Below are 26,225 nucleotides of genomic sequence, written 5' to 3'. Positions count from 1 at the left end.
TTGCAGTTTCCACAAAAACGGTTTTCAGCATAATAATATTTAGTTTTCATGATCACGACTTAATTTTTAAATTTCTATTATGTCGAGAGAAAAAAAAAACGATATTTCACAATATTACAGTTTTTACTGTATTTTTGATCAAATAAATAAGCACATGAGAGATTTTTTAACAAACACAAACCTTGAACGGCAGTGCACCATCTTTTGTGCACCAGGTTTTGGATGACACAAGAGTAAGTCAATAATGACATAACTGTTATGTTTTGGGTGAACTGTCCCTTTAAAGACAGTGTTCAAGGTGTCTGCTGCGGGGTAAATGTTGTTGACTCTGGCAGGCCTTCAACAAAAATGTATGGCCAAAGTATTAGAAGAGAGGTCAGACCATTTGCTTGTGAAATAAAACTGCCACGGTAGCTTGTGAAACAGCCTCACGGGTTCATGGTTTGTTGACTTGATAAAACACTCTTTTGGATGGCTTCAGCTGTGTTTACCTCAGGGCAAAAGTGAGGTCTGATCATGTTGAAGTGGCTGCCAAGGCAGACTTAATCGCATTTTGATCGCAGACATTAGGGACTGTATCCTTATTTTCCCCAAGGCCATTTTAATTGAATATACTATACACAACACCTTCGCTGCAGTCAAAAGTGAAAGGACAGTTCCCTTTCAGTCAGTCACGTTCGACGTTACGTCAGTCGTGACCTGCATCGGAGGGCGAGCTAGGCTCTGGAGATGAGGATTCGGCTGTGCTGCCTCCGTCAGGAAGGGTGGCGTTGCCCGAGTCAGATCCAGAGCTGACTGCTATGCTTTCCCGGGCCGCCGAGAGCGTCGGGCTGCACTGGGGGCCTCCTCCTTCTCCCGAACGCTCGAGGCTGGACGATTGGTTCCGGGGGGCGCAAGCCGGTCATCGGCAGCCGCCTCTGGTTCCATTTTTCCCGAAAGTGCATGAGGAGGTCGCTAAGTATTGGAAGGCACCTTTTTCTGCCCCAAACAGGTTTGGTGCCTCCTCTGTCCTCACCACCCTCGACGGTGGGGCGGCCCGAGGGTACGTTGAAGCAGTTGCACGAGGGTGGTGCTGACCCAGGTGTGCTGCAGGAACTTCGCACTGTGACGGACCTCGCGCTTAGGGCGGCGAAAGTCACAGCGCAGGCCCTGGGTCAGACGATGTCCACATTGGTGGTCCAGGAGCGCCACCTATGGCTGACCTTGGCGGATATGAGCGAGATCCCAATTCGTCAGTCACGACTGACGTAACGTCTCCGTTCCCTCCTTCAGGGAACGAGGGTTACACAAGTAACCGAGACGTTATTCTATTGTACAGCTTAGTATTGAATGTGAAAAAATGACATTCATTGACTGAACATAGATGATCGCACAAACTCTGAAAAGATCTGCGGCCAGAGTTTGATTTCATCCAAGGCATTTGTTTTCATGACCTCAAAAATCTCTGCTGGTAACTGTCTTGGAGTGAAATAGCTTTCACCACTTCCAGTGCTTTCAACACTTGTGTAATTTCGTAGAAAGAACAAACAATCCCTAGTCCTTTTGCCTTTATTTTAAAGATACACTCAATATTTTCTCATTTACAAATAAATAAATAAATAGCACTTTTGAAAAGTATGCTTAAAGTCATGTACATACATCAACAGTCATATTAGTAGTCCAATTCTGTTCTATTAAAATCTATTAAATTTTTTTATCTAATTAATTACACAGTGTGGCGATTAATTAATCTAATTAATTGCACATTAAATTTGCTGAGAAATTACCCACAAAAGATAATTTAAAGCCATTATTGTGTTACATGAGAAAAGCATTACAATAGATATTACAAAAAGTAGCTTTAAGTAGTTTTTTTCTTCTTTTTTTTTATTTTTAATTTTTGGGTGAACTATCCCTTTAATTATTTTTTTATGAATATACATTTTTTTATTAATATGTAAATATGACATTATTTTTTAATGAAATGATACTCTAAATAAGAAACCAGTAGGTGGCAGTAAATGTCTTCATGAGTAAGTCATTGAGTCATTCATTCATTCGATTTGTTCAAACAGCTGATTAGTTCAGGAATTAAGTAAATGTCTCTTTTTATGAATGAGCCATTGAATCATTGGTTCACAGGATTCGTTTAAAAACGCGGATTCATTCAGAAATTAGGCTTGTTCGAGATGCATCGGCGCTGCGCAGACCGATCGGCGTATGACATCAAAGTACCGTGAGTGCGATTAGAGAGCAGACGACTCTTAAAGCTTTTGAATCGCTCTTGCGGTACTTTGATGTCATACGCCGATCGATCTGCGCAGCGCCGATGCATCTCGAACAAGCCTACTGTGTGTAGCTTGAAGACGCACGACAGTTCTGCTTTGACTTTAATAGGTAATGTTAACGTCAGCCAAACTGAGCAAAAACAGACAACTTTGTGTTTAAAATATAGCACAATATTAACTTCTTATTTACTGAACTGTTGAATAAAATCACATTTGCACTCGTGCTATTCTGGACAAAAACAGCACTCGTGTGATATCGCTTATCGTATGATATAAATATGAGACAAAAACTCATACAGCGGCATTTGGCCCAATATCTTGATTTTTAGTCTGACTACACAGCTGATACCCTTCATGATGTTTGTTAACAGTCAACTGAATGAAATGTAAGATGACGTACAGATCTGGGGGCGGGGCGGGTGCGTTAACTGCCGTAAAATATTTTAATCACGTTATTTTTCCACAACTAATTAATTAAATTAACATGTTAAACTGACAGTCCTAATTATATTATATTATATTAAACTGTGCGTTTATGAAAAATGAAGAGACATGTATTAATATTTCCCAGTGATTTTGTTTTGCCTTTGTTTATGAGAATGGAATGACATGGAAAGCATCAGCAGGAGTTGTTTATATGATGATACAGAGGTGAGCCCTGTGAAAAGTGCTTGGCCTTTATTGTCTTATCTGCTCACACCCTGCTAATGATGTCCATTGAGATAATGACCGAACCTGTCAACAGTAGTCTGCCCTCTGCAGCGTTTGCCCTTGTTATATCAGTGCCTGGGAGCCCATGTGGGCCGAGCCGAATCTGTGCATGACTTAGGCCTTTCTCACACCGCACGCAAAGCACCGTGTAATTATTTTAGCACCCATATTAACAGATTATAGTATTCACACTGTCCGCCCTAGCAGAGCAGTTCTGTATACTGTGTCAGGAATGTAACAAAAGGTGCAAGTAGAGTTTCGGTAATGAGTCTATTTTTTCCACACATAGTGAGCGGAACTAAGCAGAAAACATGTTGAAATGCACTTTAAACCTATTCATCAACATGGTTTTTATGAAGGAACATAAAATAATAGTGTGAAATACTCACGTATTGTTGGGTCAAAAGGCATCTTTCTGGCAATATGTTTCTGTATAGAACTGCAGTTCTGTTGAATGCACAACGTGAGCATGCAGTTGTTATGCTTTTGCTTTGCTCAGTGTAATTTAATGTTGATTTAGTCATTTTAAATAATATTTTTGTCTTAAATAAAACAAATTTATTTAGCTGTTACCAAGCACATTTTTAGATTACCTGACAAAACACTTTTATAAGGTACATCACAACTATTTTCACTTGATGTATGGCCAAGAACACTGTACTGTTCTACTGTTCTATGGAAACCATAGCTCTAATGGACTTTGAGTCGTCTTTGCACTGGTGTGTTGAGCATGTGTACAGCAGGTTGCAGTATAATATGTGTGCGTGTGGCTATACACGTGGCAAACAATTTCCAGTTAAAATAAAAAAGCAGTAAAAGCTTAGATTGTTTTGTGGTGCATAAGGTTGCCAAAGTATAATGTTGGGAACTTTGAGTCAATATACAAAGCTTGTAAAATGCATATTATACACAGTGTTCAAAAATTAATAGAACTGAGTTCATCTTGATGTACTCAATCAGGACAGTGAATATGGTATGGATGCCACCTACATTAACTTATAACATACATGGAGCAGTTTTATTTCAACAACCCCAAAACATTTGTTTCCATAAGCACGTAATTCATTATAAATGTCAGGCTTGATGAAGGGAAGGCACTGTGTCTTCCCATAAACGCAGAGTGCTTAAGCGAAGGGATGTTGACTAATTGTTAGACACTGCTAAACCTAAACAGATACGTACGAGCTTTATTTACATAGGTTTAAGGTTTGTTGCCGTCACTTCAACAACACCGATTCATCACTCTGCCTTTATTCAGTTGAATCGACTTGTTTGCTTTAATAACCCAAAGTAGTTCTTAAGAAACCTTCCTCTCCTTTTATCGGAAAAGGTCGGGCCTCCAGGAAAGCCTTTGAAACCTCTTTTGCCAAGTATCCTTCCGTAACATGCCCATGCCAGTAGACCGCTCTGTCTTTTCTTATTGACTCCAACAGTCACTGTGATAAATGATAACCAAGTTCAGTCTTGGGCTTCTTGTAAACTGGATGTGGTTGCGCAATCCAGCAATAGCAAGAATAGGTGATTTTAATTACTCTTTAGCTTTTTTTGTACAGTCTGATCTGTAGAAAGTTTGCTTAAAAGAATAGTAAAATGGCTTAATATGAATTATGCTCTATATCAAGTTTTTTGATAGTTTTGTGAGAGGAATAGACCGAAATGTAAGACTTTATTCATTGAAAACATCCATAGCCCTCTGTTAATTAGTGTTTATTATAAAAGTAACAAATGTCTTCTGAATTGGTCATTTCACAAAACTGGTCTGAATAATTTGTATCACATTTATAGCCACATTTAATTTAATAATTTAATTTAATTTAATTTTAATTTAATTTAATTAATTTAATTTAATTTAATTTAATTTAATTTTTGGGGATATTTTTGGTCATTTTGAAGCTGGACAGCCCAATTCCTTATTTATCGTCATTAAATGTACTAGCGTTGCAAAGATATTCTTCAAAGAAAATCATTTATTTCACTTTCAGGTGAACTATCCCTTGAAGTCAGAGAAGATAAAATATGGCACTGAATCAAACGTGTGGACAAGACGCACTTTGTAAGCCATTGTTTACAGTATCTTCCATGTTAAACATGCATGGCTAGTGTTAGCGTGTAGTTTATTTTGCACTTCTGCGTCTTGTGTTGTGCTAATTACCACTGTCATTTACCACGTTTGCGGTAGCATTCTTTCCACTGATATGTCATGGATCATCATGATGGGGTTGGTCATGCAAGCAAATGCAAATAGACAAATGAGTAAACAGAACAGTGAACTCTGGGACAGGCTAATGTAACTTACGAAGCTCTGCCAAGAAATCAAAGACACTGGGATCTGGAATGTGAAACATGCTGCTCTTAGCCTTGTCCAAAGGGGCAATTGGGTTCTTGTTGGACTTAAACTAAAGAGCTGTGGTCCAAATTTGCAATCTCCCAGGGCCTGCAATTCATGATGTGTCATTTGTTAAAGAAAAGGGCAGCTCTGATGTCCAATAACAGCAAAGAATGATTTAGTCTTCATAGACTAACATACTTATCCAGAGACAGAACAGGATGAGGAGATGGACCTCTTGTACAAAAATGAATGGGGAAATCATAAAACCTCAATATGGCAACAGCAGGAATGAAAGAGCCAATCAGCTTTTCAATAGACTTTGCCTTATTTTTTTTTCCAAGAACATGCAGATTATTTATTTATTTGTTTATTTTTTTTAAGAGTGATTTAAGCTTAAGAAGTAGCATTTATGATAGCAGTGGTTTCAGTTTATATTCATATGGCCTATGCTTTTGAAACTGACAAACAATTCTGGTTACAGCGAAGAATACTGTCTAATAAAAAATGCAGAGTGAACTTGAGTGCCTTTGACTTATGTGACATAACCCCATGCTCTCTGGTTTTCTAAAAATATGAGCATCGAATATGGTGATGTAAGCTCCACACTGAGCTAATGTATGTTACTCCATATAGCTGTACTATATATAAATATATGTATGGTTCGAAAGGTTCCTGTTTTTGATTTCCTGGATCTCAGCAAGTACTGTATAGTGTTGGTCTTCTCAACACCAAGGTCATTAGAAGGCTTATGCTCTTCTTAGTCAATCAACAAAATGATCTACTCTTTTGTGGGCTAATTCGGTCATCTTGTAACTGAATTGCATCCAGAAATTGATTTGAGGTGGGCTTGTATCTATTTTCTATCAGTAATTCGGAGATTCTCACCTATTTGTACACTAATGCTCTATTTTAAAATATTTTAAAATTGTAATTTATTCCTGGTAAAGCTGAATCTGTCATTACTTCAGTCTTCAGTGTCACATCATCCTTCAGAAATCATTCTGATATACTGATTTCTTAAAATTTCACTTTGGTGACATAAATGTAAAAGAGTTGCGTTGAATTAGGTTACATACAAAAGAATAATTAGTTGTCATTTAGTAGTTTGAGACAGATGTTTTACATTGTATTTCCAGAGATTAATGTACTTATCATCAATCCAAAGTTCTGGATGATATAAGCTTGACAGTGGATATGTTTCCATGGAAATTTGTACTGTGGATTAGACACACCTTTCTATTACATGTTAACTAGTAACAGTTGCTAATGCAACTTACATCTTATATACATCTAGGGCAGTCTGACCTGAGGGTAAAAGACTGGACTTGTATGAGAGAAATGCCTTGGCATGTTAAAAAAAAATGGATTGTAACTGCAACAGTGCTTTGCATATCTGTTCTGAAGTGGAATCCATTATGTAGGCATGTGGGCAATAAGCAGGAAAGGGTATTGAGAATTATTTTAATTATTATATTCAACATTATACATTTCTTTAGAGTTCCTGGGCAAATGTCTACAAGTGACATTCTAAGCACATTGAAATTAAAGACAACGTTATCTTTCAGGTTTTAAGTGTTGCCATGGTCACCTGGAGAATCATGGGTGAGGGCCCATCGGGAGCTTTTGTTCCCCTCAATTGATATTCTAGAATAGGTTCCTTCCCTTCAACATCCCGGCCAAGTGCAACTCGCAAAGGGTCAGTTGTGAAGAACAGATTAAAGAATTAAAGTGTGCGCCATAAGCTGATCTAGATATAAGAACTCATGTCAGCACTGTCAGCATTTTCACTCATGTGATGGGAGACAGCTTTATAAGGATGAAGGTGGAATTAATTCTTGTGTATCTAAAGTACATATCCACAATAATAGGCAGCATGCCTTATCCTCTAAAATATTAAAAATATATAAGTAAAACAACTCAATTATGCATATAAATTTGAGAGAAAAAAAAAATATATATATTGGTGGAAATCCAGAATGAGTGTTGCTTTGCATACTTCCACCTTGTCTTTCATAAAAATTGTGTTTTGAATCTTTTACCTAAAGAACTGGGAGTACAGCCAAGTCCACTATCAAGAGGAAACACAGCAGAACAACAGCTGTGAAAGCCCTCCCACCTCACCTCTTTCTCTTCCTCATTTTTTTTTTATTTCCCTGTTTCTGTGTGCACTCTCCGTCTCTCTCGCTCTCTGCTTCTGTCTTTCTCTCTCACACTCAGTCATCCAGATCTTAAAGAGACACAGGACATCCCCCGGATAAACTATATGTGAGATTACATCACGTGACAAATGATATAACCGCACGGATCAGAAGAGAACTTTATTTGTACCACCCACACTTCAAACCACGGAAAACTCTTTAGGATTAATCACGATATCAGCTCTCAAAGAATAGTAGTAACAACAACTAAAGCAAAATAAAGAACACTTTGCCCATTTTTAACTCATTTTACTTCCTTAAAGTGACATTTCCAAGCAAAACAAGATATTTAGTTTGGAACAACTGTAGAATAACAACTTTTATCTGATAAGATCTTTAAAAAATAGTATTACACAGTAGAATTGTGCCATCCCTAATAAAAAAAAAAAATAAATAATTACCACAGTACATTAAGACTGTTGCTTTGTATTACAATTTTTCCGTAATATTACGTTTAAATATTAAAATGAAGTATTATCTTATTAAACATCCAATTAAATGCATGTGTTCCCAGAACAGAAATCTAAATATTGGACAAAAACAGGTTCAAAATTAATTGTTTCACTTTGTTGACTTATTGGAGTTATAGGTTTTTACAGAAATTAATTTGGAATCTCTTATCAACACTTCATAAATCAGAAAACACTGTCACAAAAAAAACAAAAAAACAGTTTTTAGAAATAAAATGTTGTAGGCGAATGAATTCGGAATCCTTCAGAATACAGGAATAAAACAAAATAAACGTTTGGTGTATGCAAGTGCTACTAACTTTGAGAAGATTTTGAGAAAATGTATGTATTGTATTTGATTTAAATGTATATTTTAGGTGACTTCTTTCCACTACCCTTACCAAAAAGTAGTATACTTCAAGTTTATTTTAGTAAGTATACTTAAGTAAAGTTCAAGTATATTTTTAAGTATACTTTAAGTATAACAGTAGTGAACTTTGAGTACACAACTAGTTTACATCAAAATGTTTAGTTTGTACTGCAACTATACTAAAAGTGAACTTATAGGTATACTGATAGTTTACTAATTAAATACTTGTAGTAGCATTTTTAGTACACTTTGAAGTATAGTCTCAGTAAACTACTAGTTTAGTAGTTTTATACTGCAAGTATACTCGTAAGTTTTCTTTAAGTGAACTTTACATCATACTTTAAGTATACTACTATGTCCCTATTTAGGTATTAATTTGTATATATTTTGTTACATGAATATCTGAACATACAAAACATCAAAAGAACAGGGTATCTGCTTGTAAACAAAAACATTTTATTCTAGCTTCATGCATTCTTTTTTTAAACACTTGAATGTGGATAAGTTTCATAAATAAAAAATAAAGAAATAAACAACATTTTGAACAAAAAGCAGAAAAAAGACTATGAATTGGATTCAGAATGATAATCAAAACAATAATAAATAAAGTCGAACAAAACCCCAAAGCTTGACAGTTATTACCTCTTCATTGGTCGACATGTTATTCCATAACGTTACACAGTTTTGATACTATTTTATGTCTGATGATCGTGTTAGAACACATGTGGAAGCATCTGTTGTTTCGGTTTCTTCTTCACTTGTGGTTTTTGGAAATTCTGTACAGAAGATGTGTACTAGCACCATCTACTGTATAACAATGAAAACACGGATTCTAGGAACACAAGTATAGCTCAAATATATTTAGACATTTTCTAAGTATAAGTCAAGTATACCTAAATGTCATTTTAAGTAGATTTCTGAGAAGTACATAAAGCCCATTTTTTAGTTTAAAAGAAGTATACTAATAGCACACTTGAATAAACTTCTTTTTCGTAAGGGTAGTCTGAAAGAAGACATGTTATGTAAGCAAATTAGCCCAAAATCTTAAAAGTGACCAGTGCATGGGAATTATTATTATTTTTTGACATTGTTTAACAGACTAACTTATTATATTTGCCAAAAAAAAAACCTTGGAAAGACAGAATGACATGCACCAATGAATCTTTCACAACAGGACTAGGAATGTCTATTATAAAAAGTAAACAGGTTCAGTTTTGATTTCAAGTTGGCTCCGAACGTGAAAACCTGCAGGATAGCAAATTTAGTTGCTTCATTTTGTTGGACTCATCCACTTTGTTTTCATGAGAGCAAAAAGAGTAGCCAGGGTCTTGCACTGCAAAAAACACAACTTCCATGCCAGTGTCTATCACAGAGTGGGCCCATGTACACCGGCTTCCTTGTTGTCCTCATTTGAGGGTCATGTAAAGTCTCTTCCTGTGGTCTGTTTATTTGGGCAGAGTTTCTGAGAAACTGCTGATGATCATGTTTATGTCACAGGGCCGTTTGAAGTGAGCCTGGCTTTAGAGGCTCCCCCACAGTATGATGCATGTTTTCTAGTGTGTCGTGAGGACAGTGAAGAGAGTTCTGTTTAGCAATGGAGAATGGCACACTGGTCAAAGTGGTTCATAAACAACAGGGTGAAGGTATCGAGGTAGAAGTGATTCATCTTGTTATAACCCTGCAGGTACTGTCAGTGTCACAACAAACATTCGCTCACGCCAGAAATGGCACCTGAGCCAGACAACAGGCAAACATTTGCAGACATGCAAAGCACGGAGCAGGGAGGGGCATAAGCAAAAGCGCAGACGGGATGAGCTTAGTATGTAGACAATTGCGGAAGTGCTTGACCTTCACGATCTGGCATAGATTGTGCAACTCCGAACATAAAGAAATGCTTTTAGGGCAACTGAAGGTGTTGAAGCATATTTCTGAAATGACAGCTATATTGAAGTCTGTTGTTTGAGCTGAGGTTCTGCCTTTGTCATTTTACAGCTGTAATTCCAGTCCTTGAGCTCTCCAGATGTGTTTTTATCCCATGGTTGGGCTGTCATTGTGCGTGTTGCGAGACGATTACCAAATCACACCATGAAAATGTTATTGGGATAGTTCACCCAAAAATTCTGTCATCATTTACTCACCCTCGTGACGTTCCAAACCCATAAGACTTTTGTTCATCTTCGGAAAACAAATGAAGATATTTTTTAATAAAATCTGAGAGATTTCTGTCCCTCCATTGACAGTCTATGCAACTACCACTGATGATTCCCATAGGTCATAAAGAGATTGTAAAACTAATCCATATGAATTGAGTGGTTTAGTCCAAATTTTCTGAAGAGACTCAAATGCTTTATATAATGAACAAATTACATATAAACATTAATCAATGCACACATCAGTTATGGCAAACAGAAGCTCAAGCATGCTTGCTGGATGTGCGAGAACTAATGAGGTTCATTCTCTTGTTTTACGCAGTATGTTTGAGCTTCTGTAAGAACCTATGAAGTAATGTAAATATGTGAATAAAAGCCTAAATTAAATCTGATCTTCATTTAAAGTGATCGAGTGTCTTCAGAAAATTTGGACTAAACCGCTCAATTCATATGGATTAGTTTTACAATCTTTTTATTAACTTTTTGAAGCCTCAAAGTTGTAGTTGCGTAGACTGTCACTGGAGTGACAGAAATCTCTCAGATTTCCAAGTGAAACGGAATATTCAATGAGGAAAAAGGGGTGGGACTTTTTTTTCTCCTTTGGGAATGCCTAAATGATCTAATAGCACCACATGGAGTAAGTATGGAGCCCCTAAAGGGAAATATTGATAGTGAAAAATGAAACAGAAGGGATAATTATATTTCAATGCTTTTGCTTTCACTCCCTCAGAAACTTCGCATTCAGTCCCTCGAGAAAATGGTGATGGATATAATATGAGGTAGGAGGAACAACTGTATTTAAATGCTTTTGTGAGCAAGCTTCTCTGGGGAACGCAATAGAATAAAGAACCCAAAGGTTTTGCAAGCGAACGCAAAAGTTTTGCAAGCAAATGCAAAGTTTCTCAGGGGAACGCAGGTTTTGTGAGTGAACGCAAAAACATTTCATTATCATTTTTCCTCCATCTCATATTTTTTCCATCACCATGTCCCTCTAGAGGCTTTGTAACTAAGTGTTGTCAAAATAAAAGGAAAGTTGCCTCAGAGAAGCAGCAGTTATTCCATTGTAATTGATTACAAGGACTCTTTTTTATTAAGAATACCTTGCTTGGATGAATCATCCACAATAACACTAGAAACATGGCATGTATCTTAATTTGTGTTGAGTACGCACTGAGGAAAAAAAATGAGAATGTTAAAATACATTATGTGGTAATACCTTTAAAAAGACCTCAAAACAGAACAAATTTAGATGCAGCTGCTGTTTTAAAATGGCCTTCTGCACTTCTGCATTACTCTGGGTGTGGCAGTTGACTCTGTTCACTGTTATGTAAAACCATGTCTGTGTGCCTGCATATCTGAAAATAACAAAAGAAAGCGGTATTTTAAATACGAATAAGGGCCATGCAGAGATATCAGTTTCTGTAAACATGGAAAGCTCCGATAGTATAGTGACATATGAACAGGACATCCTTCACTGCTCCTGATCTTTAGCATTCTGCCATACTGTATATTGGATCTAATCCAGTTATTTTTTAATAATATCTAATACTATCTAATAATTTTGAATTAAATGAAATAATCAGGACAGTGACTAAGAGAAAGAGAAAGTAAAACTCTTTGTGTGCAAATACACTAAACTTGCTTGTGCCTTTTGTATTTGCATTAGATTGAAACAGGCTTTCTATTAACTGCCTTGTTTTTACAGTGACTAAGAACTGCAAACAATGTCTCGAAAGACATTCTTGATGGCATTGATCTGTTTCAATCTCAGTATTTGGAGTTTGCAGGGTAGAGTCAAACTGTTGCATGCAGAAACGATCTTTCAACACGCACTATTGGCACATTATGGAGGAAATGAACAGTTGTGCCATGATTGCACAGAGTATTTCAGTGCAAAAATCAGAGTGTTAGTCAATAACTCTTTTACAATCTTTAAACAATTCAGTTTAGTCAAGCACACTATCTCATTTTAAAGAGTCAATTCAGTTGCTTCCACCAGTGCTGTACAGTCACAGTAAAGTACAGCAGATTGTGTTGGTCTGCTAAATGCAAGATCAGAAATTCCACCATGCAAAATGCATTCAGCACTAATTGGTGGGTGTGCGAGCGACATGACCTGATTTGCATAATTCATTCCTAACGATGTACGTTAGATAACCTAAGATCATCTGAGGCCAATAGGCGACCTCACTGGAGTTCAGAAAAGCCTCGTATCATGTTGTGTATGGTGTCCACCTCCCCTGACTGCTCTGAACATCACGTGTTTCTGCAAAAGTGGCTGCATGCCAGCGCATCACCATTTTTTGGACAACTTTCTCAAGTCTGACTATGCTTCTAGATTGTTCTGGAGATATGCTGACAGCTAATTGGCTCAAACGCTGCCTATGTGTAAAAAAGCATGCACATCAGATAAACACATCTCTGTAGCGTTCAGTTGACCTACGCATTTCTGTCCGGTTGGTTGACTTTGATCAGAGCTTTTACGTCACCGCCTCTTCTACCTGCACATGTATCATCTTTCAGTTCATACCTTTAAACGATTTAATCCCTTTGTGTGGAGGAGATTAAGAATGCACAAAGCCTCAAGATAACACATTTTCATTCTGCAGAGGTAATTGCTTGAATGCACATACCTGTACATAATGGTAAATAAGTGCACAAACACCTGTACTCAGGCACAGATGGCGGTTATGGCTCAGGGTGAACAAGGTTGCCATATTTCTGGGAAATTCCTTTCTTAGCTAGGATCCATTCATGATGAAGACAGAGGAATGAGTTTGGGGCTGTGAGTTTGAGGCGGCCCAGGTGCTGTAAATCTTCCCTGCCAGGCTGCCAGCTTTATTCAGACTTCAGCCAACACATGGATCTCATCCGGTCTGATATCGACTGAGAGTGAGATGATTTTGTGTAGATTACTCTTGTCTGTTTGTGTATATCTTTGAATGTGCCATTATTGTGTGCTGTGATGTCAACATGCATGCGAGATAACACTATTTCTTGACCTTTGCTCCTGCTCCTTAGTTATTTAGACATCGGTGTTTGCCTTAAGGTTTATGGTTCAATTGTGTCAAAGGCATTTTGCCTGTGTTGTCTTTGGAAACCATCCGGTGACAACTTCATATGGACAGATTCTTTCAGTGCAGATTATACAATGCAAGAAAGTAAATAAAGAATGATTGTTCTCAGTATTAATCTAATGAATACAGACGCTTTGGATGATGCCCTTTTATTGCACAAATGAACGCAATTATGTTTTAAATGGATTTACTTTCGTTTTCAAGCCTCATTGTTCGCAGAGAATACAAACAGGCACTTCCCTAGCCAACAGACATTGAAGCGTACCTGATAAAATAAATTAGTACCGCTCCACACACGTACACACGTTTTGTTTTCAGTTGAGATGAGATGCACTAATGAATAGATTTAGCAGGAGGCCCGTTGCCAGGCTCATTGTGTTGATGCCAGCTGATCTACGTTAAAGCGGATGTAATGACCGTGCTCTGACATCAGATGCCTTATGCTCCACCCTCCTCCTGGCATGTCCACTTATCTTCTGAGGCCAGAACACTGGGGCTTTGCTTGTATTGCTGCCACTTTGCAGGCAGGGAAGTCACTGTCTCTGTGGCTCACGTCAGACCACCTTCAGACTATAAAGGCTGGAATACACTACACCACTTTTAAAATCTGAACAGATTTTAAAATGCTACACATCATACACTTATTGACTTTGTAAATAGTCACAGAGGAAAACTGGCTATCATACACTACACGACTGAGGATCACACACTAGTCGACTTTAGAGTTGTTTACACAATAAACACAATAAACTCATGCCGAAACATGCACCTTGTTGCTAGGAGAAACTTGACAAATTAAAACAATGTGTGCTCTAAAATCGGCTGAAAATATCAAATGTGTTTGATATCCTCCGACTGGATAGATTCATAGTCTAAGCTAAAAAATCAGAGTCTGTGACCATCATAGACTACCCAATTTTCTGTGGAATCTGTCAACTCAAATCTGCAGACTGGCTCTGACTTTTGGCAACTAGCATTGACTTATCCAAACTGTAAATTGTGGGAAAATCGGGGCAAAAGTTGAGTTGCAGCCTTAAGTGACCATAAATGACACTTTCTACAGCTCTCACCTCCTAAATCTATATTACAGTATAATAATAATAATAATAATAATTTGTGTGTGTGAACTTTAGAATAAAATCACATCAAGAAAACAACCTAAAACAAGTTTGTATTGTAGACAGTATACAATTACAATGATGACATCAATGCTGACTTCAATATTAGTAATTATTTTGAATAAGTGGAAAAACATTGATAGGAAAAGGTTGACTGTACATTTAAAATGATGACATCAATGCTGACTTTAATATTAGTAATTATTTTGATACGTGGAAAACCACTGGTAGGAAAAACATAGACGGAACATATACAGAAATATTAATACATTTTATGATTTCACTGCTGTAGAGGAACTGCTGCACTGGCAATGACTTTATGACCTGGCTGTAGATTGGTTGCATAAGCCTTCTGGGTCACACAAGGCCCACGTTCTGAGGGAATGTGCTCTTCCTTGCCGAGCCGAGATTTCCTTCCTTGCCAATTTTTGTTGGAGCGTAGGTTCTCCCACTGGACTCCATTACTTTGATTTAAGCTCACATCTTGGTGCACATTTTCTGAAAAGGACACAATCTTCTTGAACGTTATGTCAGTCAGTGCTAAATACTCTCTTCTACCTAGTTTATTGCCAAGACAATAATATTCATAGATTTACGCCAAGAAGCATTTTTTGGAAACAGTTGTGACTAGCCAGTTTGTTCCTCCAGCGATGCATCATACTATGGTAGTTAAACAGCGAGTTACCTTGTTGTATGGGAAAAGCACCCCAGGCCGACACAAAAATCACTGGTTTATTCAATGGCATGACTTTAGGGCAGGAATATCTGTTTGACTGATCAACGAAAGATGGGGGAGTGTTCAGGATTTTAGGAATTCCATTTAGTGACTTTACCTTTAGCACCAGTTAAATCATCGACACTCCCATTTAGAGAAAGACTGACATAACTGAACCTTTCTCTATACCCTACTTCATGTGTTACTCCTGCATTTCAAACTTTAACATGCACTTTACATGCATCAGTCAGATTGATTTAATTGGTTACGTAATTTGAAAATGGAGACATGGAACAGTAATCATTTCCATAACATTTTGCATGCGCAGTAATAAGACTGCAATGTGCATTCAATAGTCAAAACATGTTTGTATCTGAATGATACGTTACATAATATTTAATTGCTCCTATCAACAAATAAATATGAAAATCAGCATATCAGAATGATTTTTGAAGCATCGTGTGACACTGGAAACTGCAGTAATGATGCTGAAAATTCCAAAAGAGTGCAAGCCTGAGAGTGCACGTCTGAGAGTGCAAGCGCCAGCTGCAGCCAGACCCTTCTCGAAAATTCAGCTTTGCATCACAAGAAAAAAAATATTACCAAGCCCAAATTCTCAAACAGTATTTTATTTTATTTTATTTTAGCAATTCAGGATGATCCCAGAATTGTTCTTTGTGAATCGGAAAATAGATGCATAAAAACCTGTATGAGCCCATATAACAGGAGATGGCAGTAGATTCTCTTTAGTGGGTAAAGACACAGAACTCAAGCGGGCGTAAATATCCAGCAGGAATAGGGGCTGTGAATGTCCGCAACAGTCTCAAGTGGCTGACTCAATGTATTACAGACTCGGGCTTTCTGTCATGAACAAACTGGGCCTTTAGTGGAGACTGTGCAGAATTTCCATGAGGCCCGTTGGAAACTGAGTAACCACAGAGATGTTAATATAACCCATAGGCACTGCGTCCACACTGAGTCTTGTCTAGACAGATAGCAAAGCAACAAAGAGGGTCGGATATGTGACACACCTGGGCCGAAAAGGTACAAACACCTGATAATACTTGCTGTATGAGTAGAGGGGCTTTTATAACTGTTCAGTCTTATGTAAGCAGCTCCTCCATGCGCTATAATAGTAGTATAACAGTGCCATTGACATTCTGACCATTCATAATTTCTCAGTCAGCCAATGCACGAAATTGAGTGCATGAGTGATATAATAACTTGTTTTGCACCTCATATCATCCCATGTCAATATGAGCGTGCATTCATGAGCATTGCACAGGACTACAGTACAATCAAACCTATGATATACCAATCAAAAGTTTGGGGTCAATATTATTTAGATCATTTAAGATTATTATTATTATTTTAAAAGAAATATGTGCTTTTATACAGCAAGGATTCATTCAATTTTAAAAGTGTGAGTAAAGACATTCATAATGCTACAAACGGTTTCTATTTTAAATAAATTCTCTTCTTTTTAACTTTTATTCATCAAAGAATCTTGGGGAAAAGTATTAAGCAGTAAAACTGTTTTTAACACTGATAATAATAAGAAATATTTCTTGAGCAGCAAACCTTAATGATTTCTGAAGGATCATGTGACACTGAAGACTGAGGTATATTAATACTTAGAATATTAAAATATTATACAGAAAAGTTATTTTACTTATTTTACTTTTTTTGTACTGTATTTTTTTTTTCAATTAAACGCAGCCTTGGTGAGCAAAAGTAGACTTCTTAAAAAAAAAGATAATAATAAAAAATAAATAAATTTTAAAAAATCTGAGTCCCAAACTTCTGAGTGCTTAAAGTCCTACAAATGTTCTGTATCTATCTGGCCTAAATTCCCGTCCTATTGGCTGTTCAGGGCAGGACCTGGCACTCGCAGTATTCACACTCAAGTAGGTCAAGTCAAGGGTTCCTGTGAAAGTACTATACATGGGAAGCCATCCTTAGGAGGGAAAAACAAGCATTAAAAAATACACATTTGCACGTCATGTTCAAAAGGAAGGTTTTACTTCTGGAACATGAACATTATTTAGCTTATAGATTCCAACAAACAAACGCCTTCGTTGCCCACAGGCTGACCTGAATTACGTCTGTAAGAATTATTCATGTGCTCTTGACTCAGGCAATTAGACAATTTACTGTATCCAGCGAATTAAAGTAATGGATGCCTAATCTCGTTTTACATAACATATATCATCCACATCTCCTGTACCAACATGTTTTATGTAGGTAAACAAACACCCAGCCATACGCTGCACGTACAGCATAACTGCTTTTTTTGCAGTCATGCATGAGTCCTTTCAGACACACAAAACAAAGCTGTCTGCTGAGAAATGAGCACGCTATATACATAAAAGTTGAGACATGTCTTTTCACTTTCAACAAAAGTGAACTTAAACTGTAAAAACACATACCATAAATGGACATGGAACATTTTAGATGGAAATTTAACGTCATCTGAGATATTCTTGGAAATTCCAGATTGAAACAGTGAGACTTCATTTGTATAGCATTTTCTTTTTGTTGACTTGAATAATTTATCATCCTCTCATTATTTTGCTCTCAATAATGTCGCAATGAGAGTCACTAATCAAACTTTGCCAAGTGCAAAACAGAAATTCTGGGTATTTGTCTCCCGAGAACAGTCAGACAGTCAGAGAACAGAGGGGGGAAAAAGACACAATATCATTGTATGTCCACCTCCCTCCCATCCAGCTGAGAGAATGGGACATTTTTACTGCATCCACACTGCTGGAGTCACAAAGTTGCATCTCGGGCTGTGTCTGCAGTTAAGTGACTTTCTCATAGAGCAACAGCCATGAGTTTGCCACCTTTATACTCACCTAGTCTATTTAAGAAGATGGGCAGGCGGTAAGTGTAAGAATGTTGGAGTCGTGTGAGTGTATCATTACTACTGACAGCTGGCGGATTAATTGTAAAGGGGTGAACGTGAGCCAGGAAAGTTAGTCTTGTCTAACCATTCAAACTAGCTAATACTGCACGTCTTGCTCTACAAGGTGCAAAAATCGTTACGTTTCAGTCAGCGAAGTGCGTGACCATTCATCATCTGCTGTGTATCATGTTAGAAAGTAATTACAGATGGGTTATGCACATCTTGCATAACTTGTTTTTTTTCATTTCGCATGACAAAAAGTCAAGAGTTTACACTGTAGATGGTGTTATTTACACAATTGATTCATCAGTTTGGTGAGGCTCTCTCTCTAGCTGTCCTCCCAAGTAAACTAGATGACTTTTTTTGACTTCATATCAGCAGCTATTCACAGAATGCAAACTTGACGGACTGAAAATGTGTCATTCCACACATTCCGTTGTAGTAATGATTGGTGTGTCCCTACGTATGCAAAGGCTAACCAAGTTTGCCTATTATGGCTAGGTGTGTTTTGAAAACTTTTTTGTGGGTTTTTAGTAAATTAAGTTTTGTTGCATAAGGGGTTCAAGTGTAAATAATTAGCATTTCTGTATTGAACGTAATATATACACTAAGTCCGGTCTTAAAGTTTCAAACCTTGTTTTAAACTGTGTAGTAGCAGTATAAAGGATTTGTTTATCGGAGCGAGGCTGGGACATCTCCACCCTGGCCATGGTGACAGATGGAGACATACTGTACCATGGCACATCTGTGTTTACTGTGATGCGCAGGTTTTTTTTTTTTTTGGAGTGGCAGCTGAATGAAGCATCTGTTTGCTCATCTCGCTGCATCACAACAATGCATTATTCCATTATTCCATTATTAATGCTTTATTTATCCAATCCCAAACAAGTTCTAAGTACATTACATCCTTGTTCCACTGGAATGTAATGTATGCAGTTTTCTCTATGTTTGAGAGGCTGGTTGTCCTGGTTTTGTCACATCAAGCCACTAAAATGAATACTATTACCTTACACTAAATCTGCATGTAATGGGGTTGTCCATTTTGTGTGGGTGGATGGAGCTTGGTGGAAGTTGAGCTCACACCCCTGAGGACATCTCTTTGCTTCCGTTTTCCTCTCTGTTGTGGTAGGCAGGCTGCAGTTTTCCTCTTACATGCGTTAAGCACCGAGCTCATATTAATCGGCATGGATCCGGGACAAGGCTGAAATTTCCTAATTTTGTGCGTGGGGCTGAGGGTGTTCAACCATATCAACAGATCTTTTGCGTGATCCATGCAGTATTGATGGATCGTTCTCTATTATTACCAGTCAACTGTGCTGCAGAAATCTGTCCGTTGCTGTTTTGCTGCTGTGTGGCGATTCGTCAGAGGGTATCCTGGTGGTTAACGAGAAGACGTTAACTTCCTTCTGGAGCGTCCCTATGAAATGCTAATCTGGCAGCATTGCTAACTCTGCATGAAATGGAAAGTGACAGCACTACGGTCACTAATGTGTGCTTTTTTGTGAAATCTCATTAGGAGGATCAACTTTGAGCCATCACCTTTCAAAGGGCTTCATTGGGATCTAGACAATTTTTTGCTCCACTCAGAAAAGATAGACGATAGATTGTAAACTGTAGTAAAGAGTAGTGATCGACCGATATTGATATTTTATAACCGATACCGATACCAATTATTTGCGTGTTTATGTGCCCGATAACCGATATGCAGAACCGATATTTATAAAGTAAATAAATGACTGAGTGAAGTAAGTCCATATTTCACTTTGGTTTTTCCTCCTTTCAGCCATCTTAAAAAAAAAAAAAAAGTGTTGAAAATTACCAGTCTTTCATGTTAAATTTAATCTTCATATTACAATAAAAAAAAAATTTATTGAAAGCATCAGCAGCAACACTAATATTAACAGTAAGCAAAATAAATGTAGAAGGTCTAATGTTTTCAAATGAAGAAAATAAATAAATGAAAGGATTCATATCAACTTAATTTTAAACTACAGTTTTAGTAGGTTTATAAGCTGTTTAATAGGCTAAAGAGTGAAGAATAATTCACTGGATAATGTTAATTCACTGAATAATATTCTCTGGAATATTGAAATATAACAAACAAAACATCGTATTTTATTGCATTTCTCAACTGGCATGTTATATCAGAATTACTAATAATGTTTTTGTCGTTCTAGATTATGAAATGCCTGCTGACAGCGCAGTTTATCTATGCAGTTACACAGAACTATACTCAAACTGCGATCGCTCGTGGAGATAATAAATTAGTTTCCATAGAGATGTATTTATTTAGATGTTTATTAGCGAAATAATGATTATATAATCCGATTATCCGATATTACAAAACCGATATCCGATTATTGTAAAATGCTTAAATATCGAGAAAAACATCGGTAAATCGATATATCGGTCGATCTCTACACTCTAAAAATGCTGGGTTGTTTCAACCCAACTTTGGGCCAAATATGGACTAACCCAACTGTTGGGTTAAATTTTTACATTAAAATTTTAACCCAAATGTTGGTTTAGTCCATATTTGACCCAAAGTTGGGTTGAAACAACCCAGCATTTTTTAGAGTGTGGTAAAGAGTCATTTTGTGACATAATAAATGCATTTTCATAGCATTGCAGAAACATTGTGTAATGTTGCTAGCACATCCCATCCTTATATTTACCAATAATATGCAACAATATTAACAAGAGAAAGAAAAAGGGATAGAGAACAAATTTGAGACTCCAGTTTTGCTTTTATACTTCTTCATAATAATTATGAATTTAATTAGTCATATGCTATTGTAACAGGGTTAAAAAGAACATTATCTGATTAACTAACATTTTACCTTTTTTAAGTTTATATAATTTAAAGTGAGTTAGAAGTGTTACTTCAGGAAACCTCCCATCAGACTCAGTCTGCTCAAGTCACTGAAAAATGTGTCTCATGATGCACCTTTTTTTTTCCTATTCACAAAGTTGATTTTAGCAGGATTCTAAATTGTATTATTTATTTTATGGTGTGCTTTCTATATGTCTAAATACATTGTTATATCACTGGAACGTTGTACAATGTACTTGTTAAGGACATAATTGCTGTTGTCATGCTTTTGGTATGAGCTTATGAGCTTTCACGTTAAAAACTGAACTAACGGACAATGAAACATAGTTTGTTTACATTCCGAGTGTGCAAACACCAGTTTATTGACTAATATCTAAAAGTGATCCCAACCTTCAGACAGTGTTTTTGGTTGAGCATGTGTTTATGTCTGTTATACACAGTTTGCCCACTAGAGGCACTACAGGCTGAAGTTACACACTGTGGAAAGTACTGTGAGAAAGTTCAACTCATTTCCCATCCAGTTCCCAAACCGAGCTGTCAACTGCAAAACTGTACACTTCCGAAGACCTGCAGGCATAGACCGAAAGACCGACTCTGTAAATGTACTCTAATAAACTGTTCAGTTGCTGATATTACCATGCAACAAATTACTGAGGTTTATAGGAACATGTTGTTCCTCAGTGACAAGGCAAATGCATTCTCGTGGACTATCTATTTCGCGAGGCGTGTCATAACTCAGCAAAACGTATCAATTATCAAAACATAATGCTGCAACAAGTAACACTGCAACACTTGTTAATGGCGTGTCTTGTTTGTGTTGATGTGTTTTGAGGGGTTGTCCTGCGGCTTGCTGCTGCTTCATGCTGTGTGTTCTTTGATCGAGTTCAGTGCGAGAGCAGAAAGAAAATCTATGCCACTAGCCTCATTTGAATAATATATGCATGCGTCATACGCCGTCACCGCGGCGACTATAAAAGCCCCGCTGCGGCAGAAATAGCATCACTAGCCAACAGTGTTTCGCTGAAACCGCGCCTAGTTAACTCGTAGCGCCCGGCTTCTCTCTGCATATCGCAAGAGCAACGAAAGCAATAACAACCAGGATCTTAGCACGTTGTTCAAACGAGTCGCAAACGTGGCGAGAAGTATTATTCAGACGGGTCTTGTCCTCAACATGAGCACGGAGATGTTCAAAACGCCTATGGAGCTCGCAGTCTATCAGCTGCACAATTTCTCCATCTCCTTCTTCTCATCCTTCCTAGGAGGGGATGTAGTGTCGGTCAAACTAGACAACAGGTAGGCCGATTTTATGGGATTATAGAATGTTTTTTTTTTTTTTTGACAGACGATAGGGATTGCATCTCGGACATAAATCTTACTTCGCTTCGTTCACTGCGCTTCAACAGAGCTTGTTTACTACTGCAGCGCATGAACTGCCTTCTAATACCTGGTTTCTTTGTCTTTTGCAGTGCCTCTGGCGCAAGCGTTGTGGCAATTGACAACAAGATCGAACAAGCAATGGTAAGTTCTTTTAACACCACGATCAGATCCCTACTAGCAAAGTCCCTTTCAAGGATATATTTCTAGAGTCTTTGCCTACTAGAATGAGCTCATGACTGTAGGAGCACAGCGGAAAGTATCTAGTTTCTATGTAGGTTGTAACCAGAGCTGTGGCGCGCTCTAGAGCTGCTGCATCTACCTTCATTGCAGTAAAAGTCAAAGGTCACCATACAACAATCCATGCAACTTTTTGTTTAAAACAGGTCTTTGTTTTACCCCCCTAGTAACATCTGTATCCAAAAATTTGGTCCCACTTTATATTAAGTGGCCTTAACTACTATGTACGCCTTCACTACTATGTACTTGCATCAAAAAATCAGTACAATGTACTTATTGTGTTCATATTGTATTGCAAAAGACTTTTGCTGCTATTGAGGTGGGAAACGAATAAGGTTAGGGACAGGTTTGGTGGTATGGGTGGGTTTAAGGGGGGGTTAAGGTGTAAGGGATGGGTCAAATATAAGTACAATGTAAAAACATGTATGTACACAATAAGTGCATTGTACCAAATGATCAATTTAAATGTAAGTACATAGTTAAGGCCACTTAATATAAAGTGGGACCAACATTTTTTACCAAATGTAATGTTTTATTTACTAAAATATGTATTAAATATTACTACATAGGTGACAAAATCATATCTACAACTACCATATTTGGTACAAATATTCTTTAAACAGTTATTTATTAATGTATTAAGACAGCTCTGTCTTAGATGTAAACATTTGTTAAACCCAAGCCACATTTGAATAACTTGGCTATAGATTAGGATATGGATAAATGTAACTAAAATAAAGAAAAACATGCGTTTATTTGTAATTATTATTCCCTTTTTTAGTAAAAGTATTTGTTTTAACCCATTTAATCCTCCTAGTAAACTCTGTAACCATTTAGTACTAATGACTATTTTTTAAACTAAATATTAATATGTAACTGTAAATTAAAGTGCAGATCCATAATTCATGTATTAAGATTGCTCTCTTACAGTAGGAGGCTTGCAATAGATGTAAATATTTGTTAATCCAGAGCCAATTTGAATAATTAACTTGATTCACATTAAAAAAAGTAGAATATAATGTACAGTTAGCTGGTTAATATTGCAAAACAGACCCTGATGGTGAGATCAGGACCCCTAATAAAGTGAAAGTGAAAAAAAAGTGAAAGTGAAGTGACATGTGGCCAAGTATGGTGACCCATACTAGGAATTAGTGCTCTGCATTTATCCCATCCAAAGTGCGCACACACACAGCAGTGAACACACACACACCGTGAACACACACCCGGAGCAGTGGGCAGCCATTTTTTGCTGCGGCGCCCGGGGAGCAGTTGGGGGTTCGGTGCCTTGCTCAAGGGCACCTCAGTCGTGGTATTGAAGGTGGGAGAGAGCGCTGTACATTCACTCCCCCCACCTACAATCCCTGCTGGTACGAGACTCGAACCCACAACCTTTGCAACCATTAGGCCACGACTTCCCCAAGTCATGTAGTATAAATAGCATGTAGTTTAGATCATTGGGCTGTCCAAGGAGTAAAATACATGCTTGATTAGCTGGGAAAAATTAGAATTTATGTTCTGAGCCTCATTCTTCTCAATTAATGCATTACAGTGCAAATAGATCAGTTGCATTGTACTTAATAGTCAGATGTTTTGGTGCGATCATGAAAACTCAATTCCCTGTTCTTTTCTCATAGGATCTTGTAAAGAATCACTTAATGTATGCAGTCAGGGAGGAAGTTGAGATCTTGAAAGAGCAGATCAAGGAACTGGCAGAGAAGAACAACCAGTTGGAGCGTGAGAACAGCCTGCTGAAGAACCTGGCGAGCCCAGAGCAGTTGGAGAAGTTTCAGTCACATCTGCCCTCAGACTCCAGCCTCCCCCTGGACCCTCAGGAGCTGGGGTCCTCCGAGGATGGCGAGCACCAGTACAACAGCACGGGATCTGCTGTATAAGTGGCTCTGCCATGGGGCGGGCAGAGCCACAGCTCTCACCTGAAATGGACCTCCAGATATGCAACTTCAAGATGAAGCTGGCTGTACAGATGAAAACCTGACCTGAAATGAAAGTTTTACGACGTACAAGTGGCCTAGATCGGTAATATCTGACAATCTCTTTGGACTAACGCGGAAAAGAGAGAGTGATGTAGATGTCCGACTGAGGTTACTGTACAACGGGACTGATGTACCCCTTGCTAGGAAGGGGGCCCAGCCTTGCTTTCCCTTGGTCCCTCTCATGAAGAGACGGAGAGAGGTTTGCCTGATGGAGCTGGCCGAGAGTGTATCTTCGGCCTATCCAAGTCAAGCCAAGGAAATGTACGTCCCTATGAGATGTCCCCACAGCCCCACCTGACGCAAGCTATACGGGACTCGCGTTCATGCCCTCCATGTCACTGATCCCTAGTACTGTGGGCATTTCTTAGCTCCTGTAGTTAAGGATGTTCTAGACGGACCTGTACGGAGCACTGGTCCTCTCGTCCACAGCGGTGACTCCTGCCATATGATTTGTATAGCATCGCTTGTATCTCTGCAGATGGGGCCTGCTGCTTATGGGGATTATTGCTTGTTTGTGTTTTGAAATGGAACAAAAATCAACTTGTGTAAATGTGTAAAAGTTTTTTTTTTTTTCTTATTGTGGGAATGAAGATCTGTATACATTTGCATAGTTCTGTAAATTAGCAACTGATGTAAAGCGAAATGTCCTGAAACGGACGGAGGTGAGGGGTGGATATTGTTGCCGCAAATGTTCTGTTGACATGTTGACCTTCTATGCCAACCAAATAACAGGCACGATGGTGTCTGAAGAGGGCCACATGTGTTCAGATTAACTGTGTTTTCTAACTACCAAAGACTTGCCTGATACTTACAAGCCAACAGGACCATGTGGAACTTTTCACAGGGAAAAGTTTTTTGACAGCAGTCTTTTTGAAACATGGGTATTGTTGCTTCATTGTGTCCATGGTATTTTTTTAAATTTTTTTTTTTAACAATTTATGGATGCAAAATGCACATTGCAATAAACCTTATGTTTACACTAAATACTACGCTCAGGCCTTTTAGTTTTCTTCATGTAGGACAAAGACGTTTTCTCCAGTTTTAGGATCGAAATAATAGTTTATACAAATGCATGTGACCTCATGCATATAACATTTTAGATAAGTTGACATCAGATTCTAATATCTTTAAAAATTCAGACTTTAAAATTTTAAATCTTCATCTGCCTTAACACAGGACTGAGATGGAGTGTTTTATACCAGGAGTAAAGTGTATGCATTTGACCTGATAAATGTAAAAAATATGCAGAACAATGTTACAGTTAGCCAGCCATTCTAGCAAGACAGACCTGGACAGGGAGATCAGGACCCCTAATAAATAGCATGCCGTTTATTTCACTCGGATATCCAAGAAGTAACATACATGTGCTCCATTCGCTGGGGAAAATGGTTTTATTTTTTTGTTCTCTGCCTCATTCTACTGAATTGGTGCATTATAGTGCAAACAGATCAGTTTGCACTGGTAGTTCACATGAATGACCATGACCTCTGTAACA

General features: G+C 37.8%; 1 protein-coding gene across 1 annotated transcript in view; it reads left to right on the top strand.

The window, feature by feature from the left end:
- The window catches only part of LOC107670184 (uncharacterized), a 34,955-nt gene extending 9,241 nt beyond the window's left edge, over nucleotides 1-25,714 (top strand). Inside the window, exons 2-3 of the mRNA XM_016462704.1 lie at nucleotides 22,592-22,643; nucleotides 24,374-25,714. Of these exons, the coding sequence (XP_016318190.1) occupies nucleotides 22,592-22,643; nucleotides 24,374-24,631 (310 nt within the window). The 3' untranslated portion in view covers nucleotides 24,632-25,714. The remainder of the gene's footprint in view (nucleotides 1-22,591; nucleotides 22,644-24,373) is intronic.
- Nucleotides 25,715-26,225: the final 511 nt, after the last annotated feature.

Source organism: Sinocyclocheilus anshuiensis, unplaced genomic scaffold, assembly GCF_001515605.1.
Source record: "Sinocyclocheilus anshuiensis isolate Anshui unplaced genomic scaffold, SAMN03320099.WGS_v1.1 scaffold640, whole genome shotgun sequence".
Lineage (NCBI taxonomy): Eukaryota > Metazoa > Chordata > Actinopteri > Cypriniformes > Cyprinidae > Sinocyclocheilus > Sinocyclocheilus anshuiensis.
The sequence above is the reverse complement of the archived record's forward strand: the minus strand, read 5'-3'. Positions and strand labels throughout refer to the sequence as shown.